This window comes from Trachemys scripta, chromosome 3 (assembly GCF_013100865.1).
Source record: "Trachemys scripta elegans isolate TJP31775 chromosome 3, CAS_Tse_1.0, whole genome shotgun sequence".
Classification (NCBI taxonomy): domain Eukaryota; kingdom Metazoa; phylum Chordata; order Testudines; family Emydidae; genus Trachemys; species Trachemys scripta.
In genome coordinates this window covers 40,168,345-40,188,595 of record NC_048300.1, presented here as the reverse complement: position 1 = coordinate 40,188,595, position 20,251 = coordinate 40,168,345, and the positions used below count along the sequence as shown (strand labels likewise).

The window sequence follows — 20,251 nt, the reverse complement described above, 5'->3', positions numbered from 1 at the left end:
GTGGGAAGGGGAGGTGGGAGGGATTGGAAGTGACAAACAGGAGATCAGAAGACCAGCACCCTCACCATGGTGTGATCCAGAGTGGGGAGTGTAAGAGAAGAAGAGGCCTCTGTAAGAGAAGGCAGCTGTAGGGGCAGTGTCAGAGGAAGGGATCCAGGTCACTGAGAGAGGCAGGAGCTGGAGGGAATAATATATGAAGAGGCTGTGGATTGCTGTGATTGTTTTAGAGATGGACAGGTAGAGAAGAGGAGGGAGGTTAGGAATGGTGGCACAAGATGGGTGAAAATGGTTGTGGGGACAGGTGTGGGGAGATAGTGCCAGACTTGACATCAGAGGTGATGAGGACATTCAGATGTGGGACCTAGATTTCTGCTGCTGGTAGAGGGAATTAGATGGGGGTGGAGAAGGGCTGAGATGTAGGTAGAGGTGGTGGAACTGTAGAGGGAGTGAGCGTAACCAGGAAGAGGAGTTGGTGGTAGTGGGAGGAAAGGGAGGAGGAGGAGAATGATGATGCCAAAGAGATGTAGTGACAGCTGTGGGTGAGTGGCAGATGGCCTGAAGTTTAATAGATATTGGGGTATTTTGGACCTGTGGGGAGGGCAAGGAGTGCATTCCAAAGGAGAAAAGCCCTTGCAGAGACAGGTTCCCTTCCCCCAATATCTGTTATACCTCTTTTCTATACAAATAATTATATTTTATAGTTAAGTATTTATTTTAATGTTTCTAATTTGATCACGTATAGTACTGTGAAACACACATTGTGAGACTGTGTTATGGAAAAAGAAATGTGTTTCTCAGTTGATTCTGGACATTTATCAGCCATCTGACTGCCAAGGTTCCCCAGTGTTCTTAAGCACCTCCTTTTATTTGTTAAATGTCTCTCAAAATATTGGGAAACGCTGATTGTCTGATTATAATCCCAAGTTGATTGTTGTTGTTGTTTTTTTTTTTTTTTTTTCCCCCCCGCCCCCCCGATGGATCATTTGTGTTTATAGCAGAGGTATTCCTTTAATATGGTTTAAATACAAAGAATATTGGAAAAGTCACGATTAGACTAAAGATGGAGGCAGGGAAGAAAATTATGCAGACTACACATCCCAGTTAGAATAATAATATAGTATTTAGTATTGCTAACTTTTTTCACTATACCACTCCTGAAAAGTTTTCTGCTGTAAGAGCTATTACCTCTTACTCTCTTGGAATGCACTTTTTTATGACAAATGAATTTCTTAAAACTTAAAACAGCAATAATATGATGCCCATCAGCCCTGCATGAAACTAATAAATCAGTCATCTGGAGCTTTATGAAGTTAAATTAGTTCATGGAAAAATTGGCTTTGCATATCTTGAGGCTATTTTAATTCTCCTAATGGGAAGAAGAGGTTGTGGGTGTTTTTTCTGTTTTTGTTTTGTTTTTTTATGAAAGGTGAAAGCACATTAGCCAGGAAAATAAGAGAAGAATGGTTATTGGAAAGTCACTATATCTGTATTAAGCCTCAATTTTAATAGATTATTTTCAGGAGCCAAAAAGAATATAACATCTGACTGAAATATCATGCATTATTTGTTTACTTAAATACACATTTTAAACTTAAGTCCAGGCTGTGGAGATTTTTTAAGTAGTTCCTAATTTTTGTTTCTATGTCTACTATGTGTGTGTTTGAGTTTTTTTAAAAGGCAGCCTTTTGAAGAACAAACACCATGGAAGTCTATTATAGACTGGCTCCATGCTAGAGGGAAGACTAAACAGTGTAGAGTTAGTGCATGGTGTTTTTTTACCATTTAAAAAAACAGGCTTAAAAAATGGCAGTTTTTTTTTAATTATAAAATAATTTTAAAAAGTAGTAAAATAGCACCAGGTACTCCAAAGGCTTTCTATCTGATGCCTATGCCTCTCAATAGGCTATCTTTGCTCCAGTGAAGTTCTCTGGTACATCATGTTGCATTCTGATGCATATGGTTGTGGAGTAGGAGTAGATAGCAGTTACTCCAGGGAATCTGAAATGATGAGTGGGCAAACACAACTTGCAATCTTTGCTGTGCTCAACATCCTTCTTATCTTTCCTATTTTCAGATTGATGATATAACCTTAAAGATAGTTAATAATAAAATATCTATGGGTCACCTTTAAAATATGTCATTTTACTTCAATATCATTTCCTTCTCATGTGGACCATGTGCTCCTTTTAAGGAACAACCTCAATTTTCAGCATTGATGACATCACCAAACTAGTGTGCACTGCTTTCTAAAGTCAAGTTTTACTGCCTCTCACTCATTTATCTTACAATATTATTATTATTATTATTGTAATGACAGATTTGCTAAGGTTAATAGTTACTTGTTCTTCATAAGTTAATGCTACTTATCAGGAGGAAGTAAAAACTCTTATAAAAGCTTGCTTTGGAGTAAAACTTATCAAGAAGGAGGGGAGAGAGGGAATTGGTTTGGTAGCCTGAAGTAAGTTTGATTTTTTTGCAAACATTATTTCTAGTTTAAGATTCCAAGTTTGCAGTCATATATAGCTCTAAAAGGATTTCAGTTAAATAAATAAGCTGAAATGTGATTGTTCCACAATAGTTTCTAATCACTTGTGTTTTTTCCAAAAATAGAACTATCTGCTAATTTTAGTTGCCAGTCTGGCTTGTGCTATAGTTTGAGCAATGACATTATACTGCGGGGGGCTCAGTGAACCAACTTCATATTCTCTTGGGTTTTATTCTGTTTTCTTAAGTTACAAAGATGCAATAACAGTTTAATATAAATCAGGGATATTAAGAATAAAACTGTTCTGGGTGCAAGCAGTCATTCTCCATTTCCTTTTCCAACCCTCCTTCCCCTCATTATCATTTAATTCCTTAATGTAGATGACACCTACAAATTTGGACCATTTCTATTTTTCACATGCATATGGGGTGAATTCAGTACATATTTCCCACCAGACTATAATCACGTCAGTGAGCCATTATGATCAAACTGGCATTCTTCAGTTTTTTTGTGGAATTCATGCATGCTTTACAGACTTTTTTCTGCACTGAATTTCTATTTTTGAAAATAAATTAGTAAGGTATGCAAAACTAGTGAATGGCTATCATTTTAAATTCCACGATGGCATTAAATGGGATAGTATAAATTTAGTATTTACGTGTTTTGCATTTTGGTGTAAACTTTTAGGTTAGATGTGGCCATTGAGTACCACCATATCTTAGAAATATTTAACAAGAAATTATCATATGGTTACACAGAAACAGGCAAGAGGGAGAAGAGTGAAATATAGTATTTTGGAACCTGGAATCTTGTTTATAATTTGTAACGTACTATAACTAGTGTGAATATAAAATTTAACAAAAGGAAATGTGGCTTTGATAATTGTTGATACTATAACTTACTAAGTTAAATGAAATATGAACAATGAAATGTCCAATACAAGCAGGATAATGGGAATGAGGGTTTGAGCCCAAACCCAAATGGTTCTTGTTGTTGCTCATTTTCTTTGTTTAATTTTCCTATAATGTTTTTCTACTATCTAACTATAATCAATTTCACTTTGCAGGATCCTCTGGTGCATTTATCGGAAGATATGATAGCAAGAGCTTATAACATTTTTGCTATCATGTTTCAATATGCAGTAAATATATTAACATGGGAAAAAGAAAATGAATTGCCACCTGGTTTAGAGACTGTGTAAGTATATTCTTTGTGTTTGAGGTTTTCGAGACGTGCAGGTGTTTAAAGTATAAAACTTAAATGCTCACGTTAGTCTACATCTGTGACACTCAGACTGCGGCTCACGAGCTGCAAGTGGCTCTTTAATGTGTCTTCTGAGCCTCTTTGCAGCACATCGTATTAAAACACTGATTTAATTATTAACGAGTGAGGATGCTTTTACTATGTCATTAACAAATTAAGTTATCAACTTGCATTAAGTTATTTATTTGCTTTAAGAATTATATACATACAAACACACTAAATATTTTCCTTGTCATACTGTTTAAATATGAATAGTACTATAGTAAATGAAACAATGAAGTCGCACTACTGTGGCTCTTTTGGGTAAGCTGATCACTAATTTGGCTCCTGAACCATTGAGGACTGTGTATCACTGGTCTACATGCTGTCTTCCTTTAACTCCAATAGGGCGATGATGTAGACAAGTGTCTTTCAAAACATTTTACAGTGGGAATCATACAGTGGAGCATCTCTCTTCTCTTTCATGATTGCATAAACCATCTCCAGTGTTGGCTGGTGCTCAGCTAATATCCTTGTAGCAGCTACAATTGTTTGAGGAAAAATAGTATTTAATTCCATGTAGCAACTTAAAACAAGTAGGGGGGGTTGGTGCCACTTGACCAACCAGTTCTATTCAAACCCCCTCTGTTGGTCCATGAATTACAACTTGGGAATTATCACTCTAGATTGAAATCAATAGAACTAGGAATAAAACATCTTTATTTAAAATTTGATTCTACTACAGTAGTTTCTTTTAGTTCTGCTTTGCATGGGAAAATACTGTAAATGGTGGAAGTTAAAGAATTATATTTAACACTGATTTAAATTTTTTTTCCAAAAATATGGAGAACTGGTCTAATGGCTTTATTGGTTTAGTATCTTATGTTATAAAGTGGTAAACATAGATTTGCAAAAGACTTCTGAATTCTAGTTGCTTGGTGGAGAGAGACCATTATGGAGACCTAGAAAAGATAGGGGTAGGAAAATAGTGCCAAAGCTATGGGAGAATAGTGTGTAACAGGTATGTTAGATAATTTTTCTTTACTAGAAAACTGCTAACCCAGAATAAAAAAAGTGCACAGAAGTAAAGTCAAGAATTGTCAGACTGACTTAATACTCTGCATCTTTACTCACTAGGCACTTAATCCTTCAAGGTGCTGAGCACTCCTATAAGGTGCAGAATGCCTTTAACTCCCACTGAAGTCAGTGGGAGTTGAAGTCACTCAGCAGCTTCAGGATAAAGCCTTGTTGATGTACATCATTAGTGCCAGGGTTAACCCAAGGTTAGAGAGATTCAGATTGTTGGAAATTATTAAAATTAAAAATAGATTAGACGCGAAGCACTTAATTATTTAACTTCGGTCTTTATTTTATAGCGAGAAGAGTGACACTTACTACTGCATGCTTTTTAATGATGAAGTCCACACGTATGAACAAGTTATATACACTCTCCAGAAAGCTGTCAACTGTACACAGAAAGAGGCCATTGGTTTTGCAACAACAGTAGACAGAGATGTAAGTAACTTCCTTGCTGGAACTTCAATTAAAAGTAAGGTCAGGGTGAATATATATGACTAAACTTAGTGCTTTTTTTCCTTTAAAGTGGTTGTGAGTCTTCCCAGTATTCTTTCTCTCCTCTCGCCTGTTGGCAGATAAAAGGCTTTCAGGAGGGAATAGAGAAGAGCTGGCAGTTTCACAGCAGCTGGAGAGAGCAGGGAATTTAGCGCCTAGTTGACTTTACCATAAGGGGCCCACTGATCAACTCAAGACCACCCTCCTTGCTCTGCACATCCCACAGCTGATTATATGTGTTTGAGGATGGAATTCTTTTCTTCCAGGATACATTTGTGCTTCCTAGGAAAGGTATATTCTCATTTCTACATCAAGCCATTGGCCATTTCCTTCAGGGCAGGCACTTCCTCTAGGTCCTTCTTTCAGGCTGTTCTTTGCTGATGGGAAATGAGAGAGTCAGTTTGGGGCCTCAAAACATCTAAAGTTAAATGTGACTTTTTTCAGTTATTTTCCCTGTCCCAGATAATATTTTTGTAATATCATTAGTTAGGCATCATATAACTTAAAAGGGACACTCCCCTGGTTAGGCTTAAAAAGTGCCAGACTTCTCCTATATTGTACATCCATATTTCAAGGATGATTGATTTTTATTTTTTTTATTTATTTTTTTTTAAACTGAACCTTGCTGCATGGTAAGCGATTGACACTTGAATTGATGTTTTGAAAGCAAACCAGTTCATATGTACTATAAAACAACTTGTGAGCCACTTTGTTTATAATACAACATGAATAAATCAACTGTGCACATTTTTAATAGGCATATTTAACACTAAAGAAAGAATCACCGATTATAAGCTCCCCTAAATATTCAGGTAAAGCCAGCACTGCTATCATACTAGTCAAGTGAACCTATAGGCCTAACAAGCTTTACAATATCTTTTTAAAGGTATTAAAATATATCTTATGATATAAAATGTCCTATTTTTAAATTAGCTGGAAAAGAAGCACCTTCATACTAATACTATAAAATATGCTTGACATACATTAATAGGAATTAGTGTTGTTAAATTTTTGAATAAGAAGGTCACTGTCAGATACTTAGGATCATATTAAGCTTTCCCTAGAAAGCAACTGCAAATGTGATTAACATAGATGGTGACTTATTGCCTGTGGTTTACTGTTCTCATTACATTAGGACATAGCGTTTAAGCTTATCCTTGTGTTTCAACAAGCTACTTATTATCATCTTGTTTTTATGAATTTAAAGGGACGTAGATCAGTCCGATATGGAGACTTCCAGTATTGTGATCAAGCAAAATCAGTAATAGTGGTGAGTAATCTTACATACTTAATCCATAATTCTTAAATTCCCATAAAATGCTTAGTACAGCACAGTTTTGAAATACCATGTACTATTTTGATATTTTATGTGCAAAATATTAATTTTAACTAATAACTCTGTGGTGGAGGTTGAGGGTAGCAACACAATGCCGGTCTATACTTTCTCGCCAATTTCTGTGGCCTAATCATCATACCAGTGCACTTCCAGAAACAAGAATCTCGGGTCCAGGGTAGTTTTGACAAATCAGATTTCCACCTCTGTAATTCTCAATACTTAATCAGCATGTGGAATAATGTTTTTATTTCACTCTTAAAGAGCGGAAAATATCTCATGGAAATTCTCATATTTACAAACTTCTCCTTTTCTTGATGGCTTTTTTTCCTTCAGTTTCTTGTTTTTAGGTACACTTGCATGAAAGGAGAATTTTTGTTACTTAGTTCATCTAATCTTAATTATTCCTTGCTTGAAATACTAATACTCTGTGATCACATTCAACTAGCTGTTGTCAGAGGGGATGACTTCAGGTTGGGAATAAGCCTCAGAAGAATATATTCATAAGCAGCAAAGAACCCTGGTTTTTTTAATGCAAGTGTCATGAATAATAAAGGTTTATGTCTTATACATTTGTGCTTGTCCTTTTTTAAGCTTTAGAATCAGAAAATGCATATTTACCCATGAGGCATCAGTGATTCTCTTAGTGTATACATTGTAGCCTGTGCCTTATTTAACATCTAGAAATTTAAAAATTTCAGACTAAACTGAATATAAGTTTGCAAATTCTACTTTAGAGTAACGTTAACAAATATTGCTGTCTAAAGAAAAGAGAGAAAATATTTCCAATCGCTAAGATTAAGTGTGTTACACAAATGTCTTTTTTGTAGTTGATTTAAGGAACTGGGAAAATAATTTTCATGCTTCCCGATTGGAGCAGAGTTCTTACTGTGGAAATATTTACATCACTTTTTAAAGCAGCGCATTCTGGTAAAGTCGTGGGGAATTCTCATTAAAATACATGGTATATGTTACAGTAGTTTTGAGACTACACATCAGATCATACAAGTAAAAGTAATGTATAAAGTGCTTAAGCTATCCTAGAATCTTACATTTTATCAGTTAACACCAATAAAGTCAAAGAACTGAATTTGTTGTGTGTGTTACTATGGTTAAAAATTAACTTTATCAGTAAAAGCATAAGTCACTGAAATAGTTAATTGTTAAAACTTGTAAAACTGAAAATGTACTTAAGCTATAAAGATAAAAGTTGAATAATGTAAGGAAAACGAGCGAATTTATTCATAGGGAAATCTGTTTACCATCAGAGCTTTTCAAGTGAATTACCTGTGTGAAACAGTCTAATACTATACATACAATAAACTATTTTGGTTTTCATTCAGTTTTACTAACTGAAGTGACTGTCTTCAAGTATTGAAGTATTTTGGAAGAAACATAATTTCATATCTCTGTGAACAGGCTTGCATGCTGCATGCTTGTTTAGGTTCCAGAAACATATATAATTACTTTTCAAAATTTGGCATTGTATTTAGTTGAAGGGACACCATCAACTTGAAAATTGCATTTCCATATCAGTTATCTTTACCTATTGTTGTTACGAGTAATCCCAAAGGTTAGTAGCACAGTAAGAGATCAAAAGGGAAATATATTTCTTTAATTTCAGTGCATTTACTTTGTGGATGATTAGTTTCACTATTTTCTGGGTAATCAGCTACTGTGTCACTCTTACGCATTTGCTCTGGAGGGAGCTCACTTTGATACTTTTCTGCCTGAGGTTTTTCAAGAGGGTGCTTATCAGTAAGAGGCAGGTATTAGATGTGTGCCGAGGAGGAGAGGAAAGGTGGTGGGGAGGGGCAGCTAAGCATGTTGGGTGTTAGTTTTTGACCTGGCCAAAAGACCCTTCAAAACATTTTTTTTATTGAAAATTTTTATAACAAACGGTTATACTGTTTCAGTGCTCAGTCAGAAAATTATAAAGTGCACTCCTGTTTATCTGAATGGCCTGGGGGATATTCAAAATGTCTGGTTAACTAAGGTTCTGCTAATCGGAAGTGCTATTAACTAATATAGGCCTAATTTGGGTGAGGAAAGGGAGAACACACTATGGATATCAAAGGGAATTCAGAAAACTGGAATTATACTGGATTTTTTTTGTTTTCAGCTAAAAAATTTAAGAATAAAATTGAGTTTTCCTTGTTAATGTACTATTGGAAATAATCCTGTGCTGGATGTGGAAGACCTATGATGGATTGCCTATTAATAATAGGTCTCCATTTTAATTTCTATGATCAAATTTAATTTAGTGTATAGAATGCTGTGTGTTTCTGTACAACAAAACTTATCTTTCCTGATATTCACTTTTAACTAAGTTTCCCCCTTCTCTTTTCTTTTTTAAGAGAAATACCAGTCGCCAGACAAAGCCACTGAAGGTTCAGGTTATGCATTCATCTATTGTTGCCCATCAGAGCTTTGGTTTGAAGTTCCTGACTTGGCTTGGCAACGTTATTGGATATTCAGGTAGGCAAATTCAAACACTTTTGCTATAGACTAGAGGATAATTTAGAGGCTAACTTAATATTAAAAAAAAGTATGATTTTTTTTAGCATTAAAACAGCTTACCTCAAATACATAACATGTTAGACTAACCATTAATAACTTTTGACACACTTCATCCTGTTGTCCATGCATGGATTCGTGCTCCCTGACTCCCATATGAAAGCGCTTTATGTATTCACCGTACTAAAATTGGGGGAATTGAGCATAAACAGTTCGAGAATTGCTGTTGAGTTGTGTGCGCTAACAGCGTACCCCTCAGCCCTTGATCACTTTTAAATGAATGAAATACATTAAAACATGGACACCTTGAATAGATGTGAATAATACTCCTTTTTTTATTTAATTAGAACTGATTGTTTCGTATCTGTCACAGTATAACTAGAACAGCAAAAGTGTACTTAATGTTCTCAAATCCAAGGAGTGTGAGAGAGGAAGTGAGCCAATGAAGCACTGAACAGATGTTCAGAAGAAGATTCCCTCTGTAGAAGGAGGGAATCAAGGTATGCAGTCTCATTTCATGGGGAGTATCTTGTGAATTCTAGATGAAGGGCTCTCTTCCCTCTCATACAGCAGCATTCTTATGGTTGTGGTTAGGGAAAAGAAAGTAGGGAAATATAGCTTATTAATGAATTATGGGCCTAACTTTTGATTTGGTTCCATCTGTGGGATTTACATGGCACTATGGTCCTGTTTAAAGAGGACTCTGTTAATGTGAACTAGGTACCTTTAATTTCATGCCTGCAATGGCCACCCTGGGAAGTTACAGTGCAGCTTGCTAGCATGTGCTGCAGTTCACATCCCCATAGTCTGAACTACGGGGCCATGTAGACTTAACCTACGTCTTAGCCAACTGTAAAGGGACAGAAGTGGATTAAGAGGGAGAGGCTTTGGCATGGTTATCAAAATACAGCTATAACCCCACTAAAAATTGTGTTGTGCTGTGTATGTCCAAAAATTCTCTAGGGTTATTCGCATAGCATCACCTGCAACATCATAGAATCATAGGACTGGGAGGGACCTCGAGAGGTCATCTAGTCCAGTCCCTTGCACTCATGGCAGGACTAAGTATTATCTAGACCAACCTTGACAGGTGTTTGTCTAACCTGCTGTTAAAAACCTCCTATGATGAAGAGTCTACAACCTCCCTAGGCAATTTATTCCAGGGCTTAATCACCCTGAGAGGTAAGAAGTTTTTTCTGATGTTCAACTTAAATCTCTCTTGCTGCAATATAAGCCCATTGCTTCTTGTCCTATCCTCAGTGGTTAAGAAGAACAGTTTTTCTCCCTCCTCCTTGTAACAACCTTTTATGTACTTGAAAACTATTATCATGTCCCCTCTGTTTTCTCTTTTCCAGACTAAACAAACCCTATTTTTTCAATCTTCCCTCATAGGTCATGTTTTCTTAGACCTTTAATCATTTTTGTTGCTCTTCTCTGGGCTCTCTCCAATTTGTCCACATCTTTCCTGAAATATGGTGTCCAGAACTGGACATAATACTCCAGTTGAGGCCTAATCAGCGTGGAGTAGAACAGAAGAACTACTTCTCATGTCTTGCTAAGAACTCTCCTACTAATACATCCCAGAATGGTGTTTGCTTTTTGCAACAGTGTTACACTGACGACTCATATTTAGCTTTTGGTCCACTGTAACCCCCTGATCCTTTCCGCAGTACTCCTTCGCAATCATTTCCCATTTTGTATGTGTGCAACTGATTTTTCCTTCCTAAGTGGAATACTTTGCATTTGTCCTTATTGAATTTCATCCTATTAACTTCAGCCCATTTCTCCAGTTTGTCCAGATCATCTTGAATTTTAATCCTATCTTCCAAAGCACTTTCAACCCCTCCCAGCTTGGTATCATTACCATATCTAATTATGCATTAGTTTGAATGATTGAACATGTAGTTCATTTTCATATAATTTAATATATAAAGTTACGGAAATCAAAATTTTCTGACTGGGTGGTGGTAGTGCATGTGTTTGGTAATATACTGCACGTGCTATATATCTGGGTTTATTGTGAGTATGAACTAATGGAGAGGCAAATGGAATATACAGTTTCAAGGAATGTTTACTCGGATTTTCAGGCAAAACTTTCAACCTGGCATTATCTGTATCTCCTTTTTTGTGAGCTCAATTTTGTTGCGTAATTAATTGTGCTAGCCACTTAGAAGTCCAAGTACCAGATTGCACCTGCTTATAAGTGACATAAACATCTGAGTGAAAGTGAGGGTCAAATAATTGCAGATGCCACATTGTACCTACAGTTTTGTGCCCACAACTGACTAAATTAAACCTTTTTATGATTCAGAAGGAAAAAAAATTGTATATTTGCTGGTGAGAATAATATGCTTGCATCCTGATTTTTGAACTCTCTATATTGGTAGGAAATAAGACATGGTTCTCTTGTAGTTACTTTGCTGAATGATTTAAGCATCTCAGAAATGCAATATTGTACTCTCTGAGGTGTCATCTTATGAAATGGGAGTTAGAAATTTAAAAATGGTCGTCTTTGGCCTTTTCCAGATTCTGCCCACCAATTTGTGCAAACCTCAGATCCGCTGAGCACCTTTCACAGGGTCTGAAGGAAGGAGGGGAGAAATGTGCTGCAGAGGTGGTTGAGCCCCAATTCTGCATTGGCAGAAGGAGAGCCACATATGAAGCGTCTATTCTGTCCATCTAGGAGTAATGATCTGGGCCTTCATATTTTGTGAAATCAATGTCAAGCCTTTGCCAGTGCATGAAGCTGAAAGCTTATTCTGGCATTTTCATAATGGGATGCAAACTCCATAATAAACCAACAATAAACTAGCAAACATATAGTTCTTCTTATCCTTTTGAAAATAAACTGTCTAGTCACCTTTTATTGGACAGTGTGGTGGAGTTCTTATTCCTCATCTTTCCCAATATAAGAACGAACAAACTGAATGTTAGGAGTTTACTGTGCATCCACAGTGGGGGGATTGTTATAGCTGCCCATGAAATGAAAAGGTCACTCCCCTCCCATTATCACCATGCTGAACAACCTGTCGTAATCAGACTCCTTCAATAGGACATAGAAAGGGAAAAGTGTAATCTGTCAGCATTATTCCTTTTAGTTGGATGTTTTATGTTGGTCAACCTGCTGTAAAATTTTAAAAAGGAATTTGAAGTAAATCATGTTGTGCAGCAGTCTCCTGAGACCCATATTAACCTTATGTAGGACTGGAAAGTCCTTTTTACAAAATGTGTGTGGTTATAGAAGCATAACTGGAACAGCATATTCAATAGCAAATGGGGAGATTGCCCTAAAGATTCTACTACCTAAGTAGGTTTCATATTTCTGAAATGTTCCTATGGGCCCGCCACACTGATAATCTCTAACCTTGTCTCTTGGTGACCACGTTATCCCTCTGATGCCATGCTCAACATGACTTGGGCAATAAAATAGTTCCATTAAAAATATACCACTATTTAATCCCTGTCCTTTCTAAAAAAAACTATTTTTGATATAGTTGCAGAAAGCATGTTTGTGATTTAATAATTATTGTTGTGAATGGACTTCTTACTGCAGAGTTTCAGTTTGTATCTTTCTGCCACCCTTGTCTTTTCCCCTGCAATTACATAGACTTTTTTTTTCTTTGAAGTACATCTCATATGTTGCTTAAAGAAGAAATATCTAGGAAACTTTTGTTTTATGGAGGAGACAATTGTTGCTTTTTAAATGCAGGAATTTTTGAGATTTGTTTCTGATGAACGCCCTCTAGCAATCTAAGCTGATAGAGAAGAGTTCTGACTCTTACAACTGTTCACCAGGTTTGGACAAAAAGTACAGTCTCCTTTTAAAATCCAAACCCAAACTGTTTGCCCTAGATATAAAAAAGAAGTAACATTGAAAAAAATCTCTGTAGGGAGAGGAAAAAATAACTCTATTTGTATCCATTAGCACTGACCTGTGCACAGCTCCTATTAAATTAACAGGGTTCTGCATGTTAATTTAACATGGGTTCCATGCTTAGAGCCCTGCATAGATACAAAATTTGTATCCACATCAGATCCGCAAGCTGCAAAAATGTGGATATCTGCAGATGTGCAGGGCTCTATCCATGCTCACTGATCCAATAGACTAGGGCCCAGAATTCTGCTTTGGGAAAGTACATGCATAATGATTATTGTTGTCAGTGTGATCAATTCACAAATGGAAATGTAAACTTCCACCTTGGAACTTCCTATTTTAGGATGATAGTTTCAATTTCTTTTGTTTGGAAACAGTATTAAACTGTTGCTTTTTGAGTAGATTATGAGCAACAGCATACATTGTGTCATAATTACCATCCTTCATCCTTCCCAAAGATCCGCAGAAGAGGAGGCTTAGGGACTAATCTTTTTTGGAAATAAATCATGGGATTCTGTTGTTGGCAAATATTCATTGCAGCTTTTTTCCCCATAAGAGATTAATTGAATTTCCAGGTTTTAATCCTCAAAATTCCCCTTTCCCATCAATAAATTAAAAGGGAAAATTTGCTGGTTCTCATTGCTAAAATTATCCGTGCGTTGATTAGATTTTTTTCCTCATGAAAATCCATTATTAGAAAACATCTTTTGGGGAATGGGGTTTTGTTTATATCCTGTACATTCACATACATAGAGAAACTTTCTGTTTTATAATTCAGCTAATTATAATAAAATGGCATTTGGGGATATACTTCTAAAGCTTTCTACTCAAAACTCCCCTTGTGGGCCAAGCCTGGTTGCATGGGATTGGGGCAGATACCAGAATTTGGATGTATATAGTATTATAAAAGGGGAAGGTCATAAAATTTATGGGATTAAATTAAGAGTTTTTCTTTATATTCATTAAGTTCTCCAATAGTGAGGTATGTTAACCTGTGAAATAAACTCTCAACAAAATAAGTGGAAGCTACTGGTAAATTTATAGTGAATGGTCCTGTATTGTCACAAAGATAAACTAGATGACTTAATAGGTTTGTCCATCTCCAGGTTTTGAAACATTGGAAGCATGTAATCTTCATGAGCTATTTCTAACATGTATTTATTCATCAGCTGCTGGGTATGGGGCATTGTATAAAAACACATAAAGTGAAAAAGTTTTTTTAAAATGGTGTAGGTAGCCATTTTTGTAATGTTCTTCGTCCATTGAACTGATAAAGAACCTAATTTCCTTTGCATCTTCCTTTCTCTTTCCTGGTCTCTTTCATGATAAAACAACCATTTTCAGACCTGGGTGTCTAAAATTAGGCTCCTAGAACTACATTTATGCAGCTAAATCAAGATGGACTGATTTTTTTTCAAAGGTGCTGAGCCCTTGTTTTCACTGGGATTTGAGAGTGCTCAGAGCTTCTGAAAATGAATAATTTATCTGTCTAAATGGCTTAAGGAACCTAATTTTAGACACCTGAGTTCAAAAAATTTTGGCTCATAACTTGTCATGATAACAGTTTATATGCAAACAGTTTTTGAAACAATTTGCTTTTAGTAGTTAACTTCCTCAAGAGAGGAAAAATGTACGCTCATTAAGCCTGGGATAAGGAGTCAGGAGATTTAGTCAGGTCTCTGCTCAGATACAGATGTATTATCTTGGTATCTAGGGGCAGAAGTACATGAATTTAGGGTGGAATTTTTTTAAAAGCGCAATTTATGCACATTGAAAAATCTCATCCTTAGTTTGGTAGTCTTTCAACGTAACTGGATATTTTATTAAAGGGAAAAATAATTGCCCCTCCTAATTTCCGGTGCAGCCATTTGTAGGCAGAAATGCAACACTTTTGCTGCATGGGAGGCCAGACATTAGAGTCTTCTGCTCATCCTGCTGAAAGCACACTAACCTCCTTGCACAGGATTGGAGAGAGAGAATCGTGCTGGACCAGGTGAACAAGGAGGATATGGTCAATTGGTTCCTGTAGATTAGGAAGCCACTGACTGAAACACATGGGAAGTAGGAACCAGTGTTTATGTCCACTGCTCCAACAGGCCTTTAATCCTCTGCCTTATTCACTTTGAGTGTGCCCATGATCAGTTTATAATAGATATGCCCCTGCCCTGGCTCTCCCCTTCCCTCAGAATTAACTCTTATTTCGTTTCTTATTATGAGAGGACAGTTCAAAAGCAAAAGAAAGTGGACGCTATATGTCAGGCCTTGATTATTTTTGCTTGGTGAGATTAAAAAATATATAAGATGTACACTCAGTATATTATGTAAACTTCCATTATGGTACATACACGTTTAAAAGTAACTTTTTAATATTAACTAACTTTTGTATATTTATTCCATGATTTGTTTTTGTTAAGATGGCCTTCGTCGAATATTGTGTCAGGTTGGTTTACAAGAGGGACCAGATGGTGAAAATTCTTCTCTTGTTGATAAACTAATGCTGTCTGATTCTAAACTGTGGAAAGGTGAGTCGTCTCCCACTTTTTTAAAGAAAATGACTTTGTATGTGCTAATAGAAAGCACTCTGGTGACCACTTTATTTTGTTGAATCTGTTCATGTTTTAGGCAGTTTTTATTGCCATCCATTATAAATGCAGTTGCCTGTTTACAGATATACTGTGTTTTACCTCGTCCCTAATTTGGATTATGCTGAATTGTGAAATTATGGGATGGCCCTTTCAGCACTATATTGAAGGTGGAGTAGAGCTTTCTGTTTAGAACAGACTTCTAGAGCTGTAAAATTTACATGTGTATACATATTGACCTGAAAATTGCTACGCCAGTTGAAGGCCCAGAGTAGAGACAATAGCACAAATATGCAGTCCTTTGGGGTTCCTGAGACAGAGGCCCATTCCTCCAAAATGGTCTAATTTTAAAATTTGCTGGTTCTGTATAAAGACAGACAGATGCAGAGCTATTGTTTCAGACTGTATTCAAACCCACTGAGCCGAGAACACCCTATGGAAATGACTGCAGCAGTTCACACACCTGTAAGTCTTCTGTGCTGCTATTCCAAAGTGCTTTAAAATCCACAGGTTTAATATGATTGGCCTGAAAATTGTTGTCAGTTCAGAGAGTGAACTGCTGGTAGAGTCTGATGCAAATTTTGAGTCCTTTGGTCTAGGGCATCCTGAGATACAGCCCCTCCAAAATGACCTGTTTTTAAAATGACATTTGAAACAAACATTAGAAAACCAGGAAATATGTAGTTTGCCCCTGTGGCAGTGAATGGGAATATAACACAACATTACCAATCCCAAACATATCCCACTTCCTTGATGCCTCCACAACTCCAGATCTACGTGCTATTGATGTGTTTCCAGGTACCCTCGCTGTGCGCTGTGCACAACGTTGGTCTGAGGAGTAGTAGGCGGGATTGGCAGACATCTCCCTAGGTGCTAAGTGTATGTTTACACTGCAATTAAAAACCTACGGCTGGCCTGTGCCAGCTGACTCAGGGTAAGGGGCTGTCTGATTGCAAGGTAGACATTGGTGCTTGGGCAGGAGCCCAGGCTCTAGGACAGACCTGCACAACTCGTAAAGCGGCGAAGGCCATGTTACTCCAAAGAAAACAGCTGAGGGCTTAAACCCATGACCCTCCCGAAACCCCCCCCAGCGCCACCCAGCCCCGCCCCAACACCTCCCCCCCCAGCGCTGCCCACCCCGTGGAAACAAACCCTCCTTCCCTAGCGCCGCCCCACCGAAACAGCGGTATTGAACCTTGATAATATGTTATAGCGGGCCCCTAAGGTAGTATAATTAAGGTAAAAGAAAACTTTTTGCTAGAAGTAGAATAAGATCTTCCCCCCCACTTTGTAATCAATTGCCCTGTTGAATGAATGAGGTGTGAATGAGGAAGGCGTGGAAGGCAGCACCTCCAGACAGCTGCAACCCTTGGAGAGGGGATGGGAGCCAGACCAGATCAGTAGAACAGGTCAGCTACCGACTTGCCACTCGCCTCCTCAGCTCACCTGCCACTGCCCGCTCGCCTCCTGAGCCGCCAGCTCACCTGCCCACCCGCCACTGCCCGCCCACTTGCCTCCTCAGCCGCCCCCTCCCGGCCCGCCTACTCACCCCCCGCCCCTGCTCGCCTCCTCACCCGCCACCGCCCCCCCCGCTGCCAGCTCACCTGCCTCCCCCCCACTGCCCGCCCGCCTCCTCAGCCCCTCTCCCTCACCCACTGCTTGCCTACTCACCCCCTGCGGGCTGCACAGTGAGCCCACGTGGGCCGCATGTTGTGCAGGTCTGCTCTAGGACACTGAGGTGGGAGGGTCCAAATGCTCAGGCTGTATCCCCTTGCCAAATATCTACGCCACAATTAAATGACCTCTTAGCCTGAGCCAGAGCTAGCTGGCACGGGTCAGCAGCAGGTGTCTAATTGTAGTATAGACCTACCCTAAGGCTATGTGTATGCTGCCCCTCAGTTCAGACTGTGTGGGTATGAATAGCAGTGTGCACTAACGTGCTGCACTGTAACTCTGCAGGTGCGAATTAAATGGTTCCTAGCCAGGACTTCTGTGTTCTAATTCCACTTCTGCCATTAACTTCTTGGGTGTCCTTGGTCAAGTGGCTTTCTTTGCCTCAGTTTCCCCACCTGCAAAATGGAGATAATTACATTGACCCACTTCACAGAGGAAATTAGGCTGATGATGATTATACGTTAATGTGAACTAGGAACCTTTTAGATTGTGTCCGCAGCACTCACATGAGGGAGTTACAGTGAAGTGCTTTGTGCACTGTTCACACCCTTATGGTCCAAACTGCAGAGCGGTGTAGACAAGCCCTTCAACTAAATGAAGGATAATGTGATGCAGACTCTGTGTGAGGGACTCATTAGAGCAGGGGTTTAAGCACACTTTAAAGTTTCTCCCTTACTGCTTTCTTTCATCCTTCCTGCTGACCTCCAAATGTCGAGGAAATGTATAGCGCTGTAAACTGATTCCCATTCTAATGGTTCCAGTAGGCAAATGAGAAGAGTTAGGGTTGCATGTAGCATAGGAAGAATGGCCCTACTTGTACTTTTCCTGACTTTCTAATACTTTATTTTGTGTGGTTGAGTATTTTCCTTGTCTTCAGAATTTTCTGTTTTTGGCTGCAAACTTCAGTGTTCTTGAGGCTTATGAGACACTGATAATAGACCATCTCTTTCCTTTACCAGAGGTGGTGGTGGTGGTTAGTTGTTGTTGTTGCAGTTGCAGAATCTCACATGTAAACAGGCTGTAGAATGGAAGTTCAGACTTCTATTGTAACTCTTGGAACTACACCTCTACCCCTATTTAATACTGTCCTGGGGAACCAAAAAAATCTTACCGCATTGTAGGTGAAACTGCGTTACATCGAATTTGCTTTGATCCTCCCCGGAGCGCCACTTTACCGCGTTATATCCGAATTCGTGTTATATCGGGTCGCGTTCTATCGGGGTAGAGGTGTATTTGCCAATTTTCAGGGGGAACAAATATCTATAATCATTCCACATCAAACAATTTAAAGTGTTTATAGATCAGTTTTAAATCAAATACCAATAATTAAAGATTTTGTTTTTAAAAATGATGTTAACTGAATTAGTGGCAGAATTTATGTGGAGAAATAGTAAAAATAGCACAAACATATATTTTAAAACCTAAGAAGGAACTATTTTAGAACTATTATCTGACAAATCCTGAGTTCACTGTTTTTTGTATTTCCTTGCAACAGTTGACTCTGTCCTTAATGGTGCTGAAAAATGTAGGGAAGAAGAAATAACCCTACAGGAAAAGTACTTTTGGGGTGGACCTGAAGCTTTTCCTCTCCATTTTCTACCAACTGCCAAATGTTATCAAAGCACTCTTCCCTCTGGATTGGAGGGCAGAATTTCTTCTTTCTTAACGAGGCTACCATTACAGTTGCTTCTATAATAATCTGACAGTCAATAATGGCAAAATAATATGTAACTTTTCTTAACAGGAGCTAGAACCATGTACCATCAGTTATTCATGAGCAGTCTACTTATGGATTTGAAATACAAGAAACTTTTTGCTATCCGGTTCGCAAGAGTAAGTAACTTTCTTATGATGAATGGAAAATGCTTCAAAATATAGCCTAGAAAACAGTTTCAAGTAGAACATACAAAACTAATGATACTCTGTTAGGAATATTGGTTGGAATTGTTTGTTTGCCTTTTTGATAGATGAAACTCTTTAAATAAGAACTATAGATTTCCTTCTGTGTTCAAAAACTTAGTTATCCTAGTACCTTACCACCCATCAAGAAAATAGGTCTTTTAGGTTCCCGATCTAATGCTGTTGTTAGATCATCTCTAACACAGAATGCATCACCTCTGATGTTGTATCCTTCCAAACCAACATCTAGGGGCCCATTACTTGAGAAACAATCAATAACCATTGTTGGTAGTGCTACCCATAAGTGACCTCTGAAAGTCAACTACACTTAATATTATTTCTTGCAATAACTAATTTTTGAGATGCTTTTAATCAGCTTTCAGAGATTCTGCTCACTCTTGCCTCAAACAAATAACTTATTTTTAATTAGTAAGTAAAATATTATTAGTCTTCATAGTGATAATTAGAATGGGTGAGTAGATTTTATGCATGTGTAACGCCGACAGACTGCAAAGGCGATAGAGCAGACTCATAATCTCTCTTTCTCTCTCTGGTCTCAGTGCCACTAGATGGGACAGAACACCACACCCAGAAGGTGTGTGGGTTACGCATGGGCTGGTAAATTGTCATCACACTCTGCAAGGTTTCCTCTTAATGATGGCTCAGTACCACTGTGTATCATAGTGTTGAATACCCCCAGTGCAGACATTGAATTTAAAGCAAACATCAGGTCAGTGTGGATTAGAGGTGAATTTCCCCCTTGTTGTTTAGAATTACCGGCAGTTGCAGAGAGATTTTATGGAGGATGATCACGAGCGGGCAGTGTCGGTGACTGCTCTATCTGTCCAACTCTTCACTGTACCTACTCTGGTGAGTAGTGTTTGCCTTTTTTAAAAACTGATAGTTGGCACTCCTTGCCTTTTTTTGCCTCCTTCTTAATAGAACTATGAGCGATTGCAGAGTGATTATGTGAAAGATGACCACGACAGAGAGTTCTCAATTGCTGACCTCTCAGTACAGATATTCACAGTGCCTTCACTTGTAAGTACTAAAGACTAAAAAAATAAACTCCT

General features: G+C 38.0%; 1 protein-coding gene across 2 annotated transcripts in view; it reads left to right on the top strand.

Moving 5' to 3' along the window:
- UBR2 (ubiquitin protein ligase E3 component n-recognin 2) overlaps nt 1-20,251 on the top strand; it is a 109,624-nt gene that overhangs the window by 15,191 nt on the left and 74,182 nt on the right. The window contains exons 5-11 of one of the 2 annotated variants that reach the window (XM_034764494.1): nt 3,552-3,682; nt 5,104-5,242; nt 6,507-6,569; nt 8,990-9,110; nt 15,438-15,545; nt 19,024-19,112; nt 20,121-20,219. In XM_034764494.1, the coding sequence (XP_034620385.1) occupies nt 3,552-3,682; nt 5,104-5,242; nt 6,507-6,569; nt 8,990-9,110; nt 15,438-15,545; nt 19,024-19,112; nt 20,121-20,219 (750 nt within the window). Of the gene's footprint in view, nt 1-3,551; nt 3,683-5,103; nt 5,243-6,506; nt 6,570-8,989; nt 9,111-15,437; nt 15,546-19,023; nt 19,113-19,949; nt 20,049-20,120; nt 20,220-20,251 lie in introns of both variants that reach the window. The other variant, XM_034764493.1, reaches the window with a different exon arrangement.